The sequence below is a fragment of the Macaca thibetana genome, chromosome 13, assembly GCF_024542745.1.
Source record: "Macaca thibetana thibetana isolate TM-01 chromosome 13, ASM2454274v1, whole genome shotgun sequence".
Lineage (NCBI taxonomy): Eukaryota > Metazoa > Chordata > Mammalia > Primates > Cercopithecidae > Macaca > Macaca thibetana.
In genome coordinates, this window is record NC_065590.1 from 75838701 (window position 1) to 75853133 (window position 14433).

Below are 14433 nucleotides of genomic sequence, written 5' to 3' on the forward strand. Positions count from 1 at the left end.
CAGCCACAGATGCCTGACAGCCTTAGGTCTGCCAGGCCTCTAACAGCATAAACTCTCATCATCCCCCTACCTGAAGGCAGTCCTTACCCATATTCAACTAGCATCCTCCCTCCTCTTCCCTTTGCCCTGTTCTCCCTCCACCTCTGTCTCTGACACTGTGAAATCAAATTCATTGCTCTCACCCCAGGACAATGCAGCTGACTACCTCTTTTGGAACTGTTTTTTACATTGGCTGTTGTGCTTTGCAAAGTCACTATGAAGCCAACTCTCCACCAGGCTTGGTAGCTTAGGTTCTGGAAGATGCTCTGGTTTTCAGCATTTTAATCACATCTATTAATCCCTGCTTTACCTTTTCCAAAACTGTACAATGACAGTTTTCAAAATCCTTGATTTCTATAAGCTGCAGTGAGAAGAGAACTTTGGACTGGATGCATTTCGGTGTCATTCTGGTTTCTTTGTTTAGGGGGTGGGGGTGAGGGTAGAGCACTCAGCTCCCAAATGGCTAAGACTTTGGGATCCTTTTCCACCCCAAGTGGGAAACCTTGAGGTTACCCCTCAGGTAACTGTGTGATCAGTTGCTTCCTGCCCAGGCCACTTGGCAGAGTGTACTCCCTCCTTAGGCAAGCGGGTCCCTTCTGCAGAATCGAGCTCACTGTGAGGGATCTCACTGCTTCCCCAGGGGAGTTATACATCGGTGGCCAAGAGCACTTCTACCTGGAGACTCACTGCACCATTGCTGTTCCAAAAGGCGAGGAAGGAGAGATGGAGCTCTTTGTGTCTACACAGAACACCATGAAGACACAGGTAGGTGCCTTTGGGTCAGCTCAAGGGGCTGACAGGGCAGCGGGGAGCTCCTAGCAAACCAGGAGGGCCATGTGGGAAATGGAAAGAGGGAGATGTGGGCTGGTCCAGAGGGTACTCGAGTGTCATAGTCCTGGAGTCACCAACAAGCTGGTATCACTGACCTTGTTCCATAACCTTTCTCAGCCTCAGTTTTCTCATCTATAAAATGGGGCCTGGGTGGGTCGTCGTAATTATTAGATGAGTTTTAATATTTAGACTAGAGTTTGGTACATGTTGGCTGTTATCATTTCAGTGCCTATGGCCTTGGTCAAGTCATATCCTGCCTCAGTTTCCTCATATGTAAAATGAAGGTATTGGATTAAGCCACAGGGCCCACTAAATTATCTACAGCAGCTCAAATAGTCCTCCTTTCTCTACTGCCTGTAATGTGACAGCGGTTGCCAGTGTTTTTGGCAGCTGGTCCTGCTCTCATGATCTCCCAGTCCCTGGTCACCTGGTCAGACGGAATAAGTTTCTAAAAGTATTCTGTGACCAACTGCTTGCCCTCTGGTTAAAAACCAATGCCTGAATTCAGTCTGGCAGGCCCCAGCATCACTAACCACAAAGCTGCATGGGGATTTTGAATCAAGGAATTTCAGAATTCACAGTAGTAATTAGGTCCATGCATGTTGGACAGGCTCTGCATCAGGCCTGAAATAAGTTCAGATAATGCATTCAGTGTGAATGTTCTGTCTTTTACCCATAGAGCTTTGTTGCAAAAATGTTGGGAGTTCCAGAAAACCGGATTGTGGTTCGAGTGAAGAGAATCGGAGGAGGCTTTGGAGGGAAGGAGACCCGGAGCACTCTGGTGTCCACGGCGGTGGCCCTGGCCGCATATAAGTGAGTTCCAAAGCCTGTTTCTCTCATCTGGCTCTGGGAAGAAGACTAAGGCTGCTTCTGCCAGGAAGGCTTTCTGGACTTCCCCCTGTTAGAATTCGTTTCCCCCTGCTTTGAATTCTCACAGCCCTCTGTTTTTAGAACCCTTGGGCATAGTGGGAGGGTAACATCACCTGTTCCATTGTGGTCTGGCACAGGTGTCCACGTCTGATCTCCCCATCTGGCTGTGAGCTCTCTGAAGGAAAGCACATACCTCGCGTCCTTATATTCTCCACCTTGTCTAGCACAGTGCCTAGATGGCAAAGCAGCCCAGTACAGGTCTGCTCAGCGTGCAGGTGGAAAAGGTGGCTTCCTGGCTGTTTTTATTCTGAGACTCGCAGGGCTGAGCTGCTGTTGAAGGCTCACAGGCTTCTAATCCTTTCGGTACCCGCCAGGACTGGCCGCCCTGTGCGCTGCATGCTGGACCGTGATGAGGACATGCTGATAACTGGTGGCAGACATCCCTTCCTGGCCAGATACAAGGTTGTAGATGTTGGGGCTGTGCTGGGATGGGAAGTGCCATTTTGTGAGGAAACCTGGGACCAAATGTCCAGGCTTCCTAGAGCTGCACTCTTACTTTTTGCCTATCTGTAGAAGTTCAAATAAGATATAGCAAGAAGAGAAATTCAAGTAGGCTAACAGCAACACAGAAAGGTGGCGCTGAGGGAGGCTGGCACCCCATCTCCCAAGGGTGGCACTCGTGGCTTCTGTGGATTTGCTGTGTTCTGAGTCTGGTCAGGCTCAGAAACATGATTCACCAGCAGACTCAGGGTCAACCCATCGTGCTTGGTAGCCCAACATTAACATGATCACAGGCCTGATGTAAATATTGGAATGACAGCTTAGTAATTTACTGTGAGAAATAAAACTTCCCAGGAGCCTGGATAGCCCCAAGATGTTCGGATAAGCACCTGCTTTCCCAGATCATGGTTGGAGACTGTCCACACTTCTCTCTGGGACAGTCCCTTTTCTGGAGTTCTGTGGATGACCAATGCACTCTTTCCCTGTACACATCAGCAGAACCTTACCAGGATTCCGCCTAGCTCTAGAAACCTGGGAGCCCTCTCTCCGTGAACTGGCCTTGAACATGGCCTTTGACCTATTCTGAGTTTGTTTCATAATTTAGCTCCCAGCAAGGGATTATAGTTCTCTTAGCCCCAAATTCTTGTGGGCCTGAAGAGAGTTCCTTGATCCTTCGGGGTCCCAGTTTCTGTGTGTGTGACAGCCTGTAAAGGGTATTTTAACAGTGTACATAAGGTCAAGGATGTGCATGCTCCTGTGAAATACAACTTTTTTTGTCTTCTGACCAAAATCCGTGAGGGGACAGTCCAGTATCTTTCCTAGTTTCTCTTCCCTGCGCTCCCCTCCCTGCCCTATCACGACCAACTCTCTATTTCCAACCTCCTTACTCCCCTCCTAGACCAGAAGCCAGGTGCCAGTAGCAGGAAGAAGGGGTGTGGGGACAAGGGTGTCCAGGGGTGGGGAGCCAAGTGTGCGCCGCTGGGGAGAGGTCAGTTCCTCTCTTCTTCACTTGTTACCTTCTGCTGACTTTTGAAGGTCACTCTTTTCTCATGGGATGATGTGGTGTTCTGTTTATTTCCTCCAGGTGGCATAAGTGGGAGGGAGGATCAGAGAGAGACAGAGAGGTGGGGGAAAGGGGACTTCTGATAAATCACTCTCCTTTCTCCTTTTATCAGGTTGGCTTCATGAAGACTGGGAAGGTTGTGGCTCTGGAGGTGGATCACTTCAGCAACGGGGGGAACACCCAGGATCTCTCTCAGAGTGTGAGTAGGACCTGCAACCGCCCCTGCACCCAGAGCTGACTTCAAGATCAGCCTGTTCCCACACAGGCACGAGCCTCCCTAATCCCAGCCTGCTACTGTTGCAGTAGTCTCCTAATGGGTCCTCACCTTCAGGTTTCCCATCCTTGATTAATCTCAATAGCACAATGATGATCGTATTATTTCTCTGGTTAAAAACCCGTCCTTCCTGTTTAAGATAATTTGCCAAGCTAGCAAAGTTAGTTACAATGTTTTATGTACAGTGTGGTAGCATTGTGTGTGTGTGTGTATATGCATGGAATAGTAATATATATACTTAATACTAATATATATTACTATATATAACATGCATGGAAAAGTGTCTGAAGGAACATATACCAAACTGTTAACAGTGATGATCAAATTATTAACAATGATTGGAATGGTATTGAGAGGGGTATACACTGTCATTTTCTATGTTACACGTTTCCATGATGTTTTAATTTTAAATGTCTAATTGCTTTTTGAAAAATTGTTTCATTGAAGTATAATTTACATACCATAAAGTTAATCCATTTGAAGTGTGTAACTTAATGGTTGTTAGTAAATTTCAAGAGTTGTTAGACCACTATCACAATCCAGTGTTTGAACTCCCATCACCCCAGAATGATCTCTTGCATCCATTTGTAGTCATTCCCATTACCATTCCACAGGCCCAGGTCATCATTAATCTACTTTCTGTCTTGTAGTTAAGTCATTTAATAGAACCATTAAATGTTCTATTTAGTTTTTTTCTGTTTGGTGTCTTTCTCTTGGAATAATGTTTTGTAGGTTCCTCTATGTTTTTGTTATTATTCTTTCTTTTGAGACAGTCTTGCTCTGTCACCCAGGCTGGAGCGCAATGGCACAATCTTGGCTCACTGCAACCTCTGCCTCCAGGTTCAAGCGATTCTCCTGCCTTAACCTCCCAAGTAACTGGGATTACAGACATGCACCCCTATGCCTGGCTAATTTTTGTGTTTTTAGTAGAGACAGGGTTTCACCATGTTGACCAGGCTGGTCTCGAATTCCTGACTTCAAGTGATCGGCCCACCTCAGCCTCCCAAAGTGCTGGGGTTACAGGCGTGAGCCACCGTGTCCAGCCCATCTATGTTATAGCATGATTCAGTACTTCACTCCTGTTCATTGATGAATAATATTCCATCATAAGGATATACCATATGTTGTTTACCGTTCACCACTTGATGGACATTTGTGTTGTTTCCAGTTTTCTGCTTTTATGCATAAGACTGCTCTGAACACTCTCATACTAGTTTTACGTAGACATGTATTTTTATTTGTCTTGAGTAAATTCCTAGGAATAGAATTGCTGAATCTGTGGTGAGCTTAACATTTTAAGAAATAATCGCATTTTCATGGGCAGAGGCACCCTGGCAGGCACTGGGAGAGCTGGGCTTTATTATTACTAATATTCTACAACTGTTTAAATAGAAGGAACTTTATAATGAAACAGTTCAGAATACTGGCTTAAGAACCTATGTCAAGATGAGCTGAATTTTAGTAAATTATTTTAGGAATTATGATGAGCTAATTGAATTAGGCTTGTGACAATGAGAGGAATTTACATGACAAGTAAAACTTGCTCATATTAAAAATGTTTAGATATTTGCTTCTATAGATGTCACTTTAATAAAATACCAATTTAGTTTTACTTGTGGCTTGTCTAGTTAGTAATAACTTTAATAGGCTTTATTGGGACAAGCTTACTGCTCTTGTAGGAGCTCCTCTCACAAGTAGTTGTAATGCCCTAGTACAACTCAGGATCAGTAGCTTGAGATGTTATTGTTTTTCTCTTCATCTTTGACTTTCAAAGAGCCTCCCCTTTTTGGATCCAGACATCTTTTCTGAATCCTGGTTCCACTAGTATACCTGCTCTCCTATGATCCCAAATCATAGTCAATGGTGCCTCGAACGTAGCACCTTCAGTTAAAGGCTGCCTAGTGCTCTGAGGAAAGCTTGCTGATTATCTCCCTGCTCTACTCACCCCAAAAGGCAGAAAAACAACATAGTCAGTCCTGCGCTCATTTGTAATTGTAAAGATCAGTTATATATGTATTTGTAATGAGAGCAAGTATATACTCATTATAGGATAAATTTAAGAAGTTTAAAATATCCCAAAGTAGAATTTCTATATCTAGTCTTTTGTTTTTTTCATGAATATTTGCAAGTGATTACCATTAAATTCACACATGACAGATTAATCTGAAAGATCTGAGAGACCACGTTCTTCCTGGCCGTGATAGAACTGCTCCTGTGGTTTGGGACAAGTAACAAAACATCTGCTTGAGTTTTGTTTGCAAAATACACTATTAATATTTGACCTACCTCAAAACATATTGAGGATCTGTGAAATGCTAAGTTCCCAAAATAAAATATTGCCGATTGTCTTTTTATTGAAAGTAAATTTCCTCATTAAGTCAACCTGCCTTCTGTAAGTCACAGTGCTTAAATCTCAGGATTTTTTTTTTTTTTTTTTTTTTTTTTTTTTTTTTTTGACACGGGGTCTCGCTCTGTCGCCCAGGCTGGAGTGCAGTGGCTGGATCTCGCTCACTGCAAGCTCCGCCTCCCGGGTTCACGCCATTCTCCTGCCTCAGCCTCCCGAGCAGCTGGGACTACAGGCGCCCGCCACCTCGCCCGGCTAGTTTTTTTTGTATTTTTTAGTAGAGACGGGGTTTCACCGGGTTAGCAAGGATGGTCTCGATCTCCTGACCTCGTGATCCGCCCGTCTTGGCCTCCCAAAGTGCTGGGATTACAGGCTTGAGCCACCGCGCCTGGCAGGATTTTTTCATTAGGAGAGACCTGTCATTAAGGATTTGTAGGTGTAATTGCTTTAGCCTCCATTATTGGTGCTTGGGATAGAGAGGTTTTAGATTTTTCTGTTTTTTGTTCTGCCTCAAAGTTCAGTTTATTGAAGACATTTGTAAGCTATTGGATCATCACTTGAATCAAGATTTTGACTAGTGACCTAAATTGTCCATTTCTTATGATTTCCAAGTTATAGTCTGAGAAATGGCTAATTTTAGTAACTGTCCTATCATAAATTAATGTTGGAATAAACTGAAGCTGGAAATAAATACTTCATGAAAACTGGCTAAAGTCTGAAATAAATTACCTGTTTTATGTCCAATAGCTACTACATTTGATAGAACAGTTTTGAGAAACATTTCATTCTTGAAGGCAACATCTGACATGGTTCTCAGCAAGTTGGAATAGTAAAGATGGTTGGGTTGTTTTGATGAGTGGAAGCAGCATGTTTGTAGCATACAAGTTATTCAATAATCTTGTGCTATTGACCTAAAAATATGTCTTAACTCTTCATCGAGGCAAGCCTGGTGAAGCCTTTACTTGTTACTACTTCAACAGTTGGAATTAGTTGCTCTTTTTACTTGATGAAACAAAACTATACCTCTGAATATTTATGGATGCTTTTTACTAAATCAGGCTTGTGTTCTTAATCCAAATTAGTAAAGTTTTATGGAAGCTGAGATGTAATACAGTAGTCTCCCTTTATCTGCAGGAGATACATTCCAAGAACCCTAGTGGATGCCTGAAACCTCAGATAGTACTGAACCCTTTATACACTATGTTTTTTCAATCTAACAACCAAGGCAGCTACTCAGTGCAAAGCGGCAGGCAGTATACAGTGTGGATAAGCAGGACAAAGGGATGATTCATATCCCAGGCAGGACAGAGCAGGAGGTCATCAGATTTCATCACTCGGGACAGCTTGTGATTTATTTTATTTATTTTATTTATTTATTTTTTGTTTTGAGATGGAGTCTTGCTCTGTCACCCAGGCTGGAGTGAAGTGGTGCGATCTCGACTCACTGCAACCTCCGCCTCCTGGGTTCAAGCGATTCTCCTGCCTCAGCCTCCCAAGTAACTGGGATTACAGGCGCCCCGCCCCAACATGCCCGGCTAATTTTTGTATCTTTAATAGAAACTGGGTTTCACCATGTTGGCCAGGCTGGTCTGGAACTCCTGACCTTGGGTGATCCACCCACCTCAGCCTCCCAAAGTGCTGGGATTATAGGCATGAGCCACCGTGCCTGGCCGACTTGTGATTTAAAACATGAATTGTTTATTTCTGGAATTTTTCACATAATATGTTTGGACGAAGGTTGCCTTGGTTAACAAACTATGGAAAGTGAAATTGCAGATAAAGGGGGTTACTGCTCCTGTGCTCTAAACTTGATGTTTGGGTGATCAGGAGCAGGTAGCCAATGGGAAGAGCACTTCTGAGTGATAAGTAAAGGAGTTTCTCTGGTGGCCTTTTCACATTCTTCAATGTTCAAGCATATTTTTCACTTACCATTTTCTCTTCCACCTCATTTTGCCTCACCATCCCCCCTCTCTGCTTATTTCTTAAACCCATTGATGGCACTCATTAAATTGTGTTCAGAGCGAATGAATCATTGTTCCTTAATATCCTTTTCAATATGCCACAATTTAGGGCACTTTTAAAATTTTCTAAAACAATATCCTAATCTGAATATTGACTAATTTGAGCCACATTCCCACCTCTATCTCAGCACACGCTGCCAGTCTTCCCCCGTATCTCCTCTCAATTCCCCACCACACCTCATAAAATTGGAATCAAAGAAATCTCACTCTGTCATTGTTAATCTAAGAGTAAAAGCACTGATTTTAATACTGCTTTACTAGTTTCAGCCATCTAAGTAGGTAGGCCTCTAGGTATTCTGCAGCTCACTGGTGGTCTTGACAGCCATTCATACATGTTTGTATTAACGTTATTTTTCAACTAAATCGCAGTTGGAAAAAAGAATCTTTAATATTATGCCCTTGGATCTGTTACTGCAACACTAGCACTTGTGATGCAATAGGACACTGCGCCTGTACTAAAAGGGCCAAGAGTAAATGCCTTTTTTCTTTTTGGTGTTTGTTTTGTTTTGTTTTGTTAAACATGTCTAGAGAGTTGGTTAATGCTGAATTTGTGAAATAGCCCTTCCAAAATTATTCTCGTATTTAAAAAATAAATGGATCTACCTAATTTTTATTGATTTTTTTTTAAAAAAGAAATGATCAAATTATATTCCAGAGTGACTATACCATTTTGTATTCCAATCAACAACCTTTAGGGGTTCCACATCCACAGTAACACTTGGTATGTCTGTCTTTACCCACTAGAATTAGTGGGTGTGAAGTGATAGCTCATTGTGATTTCAGTTTGTGTTTCTTATATCCTGTGACCTTGCAGAACTCATTTATTAGTTCTAGAATTTCTTCTGCAGATTCCTTGGGATTTTCTCTGTAGGCAATCATTATCATCTGCAAATAGGGACAGTTTTTTTTCTTCCTTTCCAATCTGCAAGTTTTAATCTCTTTTTCTTTACATACTGTGATGGCTAGCCAGACCTTGCAGAACTATAGGTCATATATCCTTGCCTTGTTTTTACTCTTAAGGGGAAGGCATTCAGTCTTTCATCATTAAATATGTTACTGGTAGGGTTCTGTTTGTTTGTTTGTTTGTTGTAGATACTTATGATCAGATTAAGGAAGTTTCCTTCCATTAGTGTTTTCTGAGCATCTTTATAATGAATGGGTGTTGAATTTTGTCAAATGCTTTTTCTGCATTGACTGATATGATCATGTGATATTTTCTTCTTTAGCTTATTAATATGGTGGATTGTATTCATTCCTTTTTTTAAACACTGAACCAGCCACTGTCCTTGGAATAAATCCAGCTTGGTCATGGTATAATTAATATATTGCCAAAATGTATTTGCTAAAATTTGTTAAAGATTTTTGGATCCATATCCATGAGAAATATTGCTCTGTAGTTTTTTCTTTTAAAATTATACCATCTTGGTCAGGGTTTGGTGTCAGGATAGCATTAGCTTCATAAAATGAGTTGGAATTCCTCTTCTAATTCTAGAAGAGATTGTGCAGAATTGGTGTTAATTCTTCTTAAAATGTTTGGTAGAATTTTCCAGTGAAATCATTTGGAACTGGAAACTTCTTTTCTGACAGCCTTAAAACTATTGGTTAAATTTCCTTAATAGTTCTAGGACTATTCAAATTATCTATCTCATGTTGAAGTGGTAGTTTTGTACTTTGAGACATTCATTTTAAAATGTTTTGTTTTTAATTGTTATGGGTACACAGTAGTTGTATACATTTATAGGGTACATATGATGTTTTGATGCAGGCATACAGTGTATCAGGATAAACAAATCAGGGTAATGTAAGTTTCCATTACCTCAATAATTTATCATTTTTCTGTGTTAGGGAACATTTCAATTCTACTCTTATTTATTTTTAAATATATGATAGGTCAGGCGCGGTGGCTCACGCCTGTAATCCCAGCACTTTGGGAGGCCGAGGCGGGCAGATCACGAGGTCAGGAGATCGAGACCATCCTGGCTAACACGGTGAAACCCCGTCTCTGCTAAAAATACAAAAAATTAGCCAGTCGTGGTGGCGGGCACCTGTAGTCCCAGCTACTGGGGAGGCTGAGGCAGGAGAATGGCATGAACCCAGGAGGCGGAGCTTGCAGTGAGCCGAGATGGCGCCACTGCACTCCAGCCTGGGTCACAGAGCCAGACTGCGTCTCAAAATAAATAAATAAATAAATAAATAAATAAATAAATAAATAAACGATAAATTATTGTATATTTTTAAATATTATAGTCCCCATATTCTGCTACTGTATACTAGGTATTACTCATTCTGTCTAACTGTATTTTTTTATGCATTAACCATCCCCACTTTATCCCCCGTCCCCCCTACCTTCCCCAGCCTCTGGTAAACATCGTTCTACTCTTTATCTCCATGAATTCAATTTAATTTTGTCTAAGTTATTAAAAAATTTATGTCTGTAAAATAGTTCATGGTGTGTTCTTATTTCTCTTTTGATGCCTTCAGGGTCTATAGTGGCATCCCCTGTTTCAATCCTGATATGGGTAATTTGTGGCTTCACTTTGTTTTTCTGTCTTGCCAGAGGTTTGTCAATTTTATTGCTCTTTTTAAAGACCCAGGTTTTTGTTTCATTGATTTTCTCTATTGTGTCTGTTTTTGATTTCACTGATTTCTGCTCTTATCCTTATTATTTCCTTCACTGTATTTGCTTTGGATTTATTTTGCTTCTCTTTTTCTAGGTTATTGAGTTGAAAGCTTAAATAACTATCTGAGAATGTTTTCCTCTTTTTTAATGTATTCAATTTAGTGCTATAAAGTTTCCCCTAAGCACTACTTTAGACAGGTCCCATAAGTTTTGGTATGTGTATTTCATTTTTGTCTTGTATTTTTGGTCTGCTTGTTTGTTTCCCTGCCACTTTCTCTTTGATCCCTAATTATTTAGAAGCATGCTGTTTGGTTTCCAGGTGTTTATAGATATTCCTGTTATCTTTCTATCCTGAGGCTTTCTATTGATTTCTAGTTTCATTCCATTTTAGTTGAAGAATACATTCTACAGGATTTCAATTCTTTCAAGTGTGTTGAGGTTCATATCAAGGCCCAGGACATGGTCAGTTTTGATACAAGTTCCATGGGCACCTAAACAGAATGTGTATTTTGCTGTTGATGGACTGTGTATTAGCTTCCTGTGGCTGTTATAACAAATCACCACAAATTGGGTGGCTTAAAATAATGAACATTTATTTTCTCACAGTTCTGGAGGCCAGAAGTCTGAAATCAAGGTGTTGGCAGGACCGCACATCCTCTGGAAGCTCTAGGGAAGGATCCGTTCCTGACCTTTTCTAGTTTCTTGTGGCTGGTGGCACTCCTTGACTTGCGGCTGCATCACTCCAGTCTCTGTCCTTGTCTTCCCGTCACCTTCTCCTGTGTGTCTGTTCTTGTCTACCTATACATACTTCTCTCTTACAGAGACATGTGATTGCATTTAGGGTCCACTGCAATAGTTCAGGATAAGCTACTTCTCTCCAGATCCTTAACTTTATCACATATTTTGCCATGTAAGGTAGTATTTACAGGTTCTGTGATTAGAAAGTGAATATATCTTTGGGGAGGCATTTCTTTTTCCTACCACAGGTGTAAATATCCACTAGATCCTGATGGTGGTATTGAGTTCTTCTATATCCTTCCTGATTTTCTGTCTATTTTTTTTCTATCAATTTTGAGAGAGGAGCATTGAAATCTCCAACTGTAATTGTGGATTTTTTCTATTTCTCATTTTAGTTCTACCAGTCTTTACTTCATAGATTTTTCAGCTCTGTTATTTGGGGCAGACACAATTAGTATTGCTGTCTTTTGGGAGGATTGACACTTTTTTCATTATATAATCTCCTTCTCTCTGTTTCTGGTAATTGTATTTGCTCTGAAGTCTACTTTATTTCATATTAATAAAGCCACTCTTGCTTTCTTTTGATTAATGTTTGCATGGTATATCTTTTTCCATCCTTTTACTTTCAACTTGCCTACATTATTATATTTGAAGTGATTTTCTTGAAGATAGTATGTAATTGGGTCATGTTTTTAAATCCATTCTGCTAATCTCTTTTAATTGTATTTACACTATTTATAGGTAATATAATTACTGATGTGTTGAGGCATAAGTCTGCCACTTTATTTTTGTTTTCTGTCTGTTCTATCAGCTTTTCATTTCTCTGTATTCTTTTGTGTGCCTTGCTGTGGTTGGGTTACTTGGACATTTTTTTAGAATTCCATTTTGATTAAAAGTATCTCTTACATAGCTTTTTTAGTATTGCTCAAGGTATTATGTTATATATATACAACTTATCACAGCCTACGGAAGGTCTCATTTTACTAGTTTTGGTGATGTGTAGAAAACTTACCTCCCTTTATGACTCTGCCCTTTCCCATTTACATTATTTTTATTTTAAACACTTTCTTTACCTTCATTTAGAACCACATCAAGACAGTGTTTTAATTTTTGTTGCAACTGTCAGACAATTTTAAAAACTGAAAAGAAAAGCTTGCTGCTTGTACCCATGATTTTGCTTATAGTGTTTTTCCTTCTAATTTTCCAGGCTTCCTTCTTTTATCCTTTTCTTTCTGTTTAGAACTTCCTTTAGTCATTATTTTATTGTGGGTCTGCTGGGGACACATTTTCTTAGTTTTCCATCTGAGAATGTCTTGATTTTTTTCCTTGTTCCTGAAGGATAACTTTACTGGGCATTAAATTTTGAGTTAACAGTTCGTTTCTTTCAGCACCTAAGAAACTGCCACTTCGTTCAGGTCTCTGTGGCTTCTGATGAGAAATCCTTTCTCATTCTAATTAGGCTCCCCCTGTAGGTAAGTTGTCATCTTCTCTGGGTGCTTTCAAGACTTTTTCCTTTGTCTTTAGTTTTCAGAAGTTTAATTATGATAGGACTTATCACGGATTTCTTCAGGCTTATCCTGTTTCAAGATCACTAAGCATCTTGAATCTGTAGGTTTATATATCTTGAAACCTTGAAAACTTTTCAGTTATTATTGCTTTGAGTACTTTTATGCTCTTCTCTTTTTCTCCTTTTCTTCCAGATCTCCAGTGGCTTCAATGTTATGTCTTTTGTTATAGTCCCAAAGGTCCTTGAAACTGTTTTTTTTTTTTTTTTTCATTCCGTATTCCCAATATAGTTCAGACTGGATAATATATCTTATTCTATTCTTCAGTTCACTGATTCTCTTCTATGCCCCCTCTCTTCTGCTGTTGAATCCACCCAATAAGCTATTTGTTTTGGTCGTTGCATTTTCAATTCTAAAAGGCCCATTAGGTTCTTCTTTGTATCTTCTATATCTTTGCTGAAACTATCTGTTTATTTCTGGAAGCCTTTTATTTGTGTCAAGTGTGTTCACAATTGATCTTGGAGGCATTTTTTTTTTCCCATGGCTGCATTAAAACTATAGTCAGATAATTTTAACATCTTTGTCACCTCAGTGATGGCATCTCTTGGTTATCTTTTATTATTCAGGAAGTTTGAGATCTTCCTGACACTTGGTATGACAAGTGGTTTTTCACTAAAACTTGGAGAAACCCACCACTAATGTACAGATGATGGCGGTGATGATGATGGTGATAATGATGTTCTGAGAGCTTGGATCTTATTTAAGCCTTCTATTTTAATTGGCTCTTTCTGACTTTGCTTTAGCAGTGGTGGATGCCACCTCATCACTGCTAGGTGGGGGTAGAAATCTTGATCTTCCACTTGGCCTTTGTTGATACTCAGGGTCGGAACAACTCCTTACTTCTGGGCAGAGGTGGGAGATCTACATTCCAAGTGCTGTCCATGGACATCGTGGTGTGGGTGGTCTCTTTACCACTGGCTTGTGCTAAAAGTCTTGACTCTTCACTAGAGTTTTTCTGACACCACCAGAATGGAAGGGAAGAGTGGTGTGTCTTTGTTAGGTGGGTGGGGAAGTCGATGTGTTCTCCAGTGACTCAATCATAAGGTATAGGTACAGCTTTATGACTGGCCATCAGCAACGAAAGTCTCAACTCCCTTCCTGGTCTCCTCTGGCACCATCCCAGTGGGAGTGTTGGGGTATCTCATAACAGCCTCATGAATGTGAAAGTTTAGGCTCCCACTGAGCTTTTGCCGGTGTGAGTAGGAATGAGACTACAGTTTTGTGTGTGTGATGTTTGACTGGAGTACTTATTGTCTAAAAGTGTTTAGTTTTGCTAGATTGCCCTTTTCCTGGTCTTTTGACTAGAGATAAAAGGATTTGGGATATAGAGTGAGCTTTTTGGTCTCTGTCATCATTGGCATTTCTGGATTGCCAGCTCCTGCCCCAAGTCTGGGATATATAGATGAGGCAAAAAGGAAACCCCTGGAACTCACCATCATGTCATTCCTTGGATTGCAAAGTCCCTCCTGGGACTGCCTTTTTTTTCCTCCACTTTTCAGAGTATTCTTACATTGCTGTTGTGGTTGATTTTAAATAAATGTATAGAATTCCAGAGTTTTTAGTGGTA

General features: G+C 40.6%; 1 protein-coding gene across 2 annotated transcripts in view; it reads left to right on the forward strand.

Moving 5' to 3' along the window:
- Positions 1-14433, forward strand: part of XDH (xanthine dehydrogenase) — a 76425-nt gene that overhangs the window by 45096 nt on the left and 16896 nt on the right. For both annotated transcript variants that reach the window (XM_050753275.1, XM_050753274.1), the window contains exons 21-24: positions 680-804; positions 1550-1683; positions 2115-2202; positions 3417-3503. In XM_050753275.1, coding sequence (XP_050609232.1) covers positions 680-804; positions 1550-1683; positions 2115-2202; positions 3417-3503 — 434 coding nt within the window. The remainder of the gene's footprint in view (positions 1-679; positions 805-1549; positions 1684-2114; positions 2203-3416; positions 3504-14433) is intronic.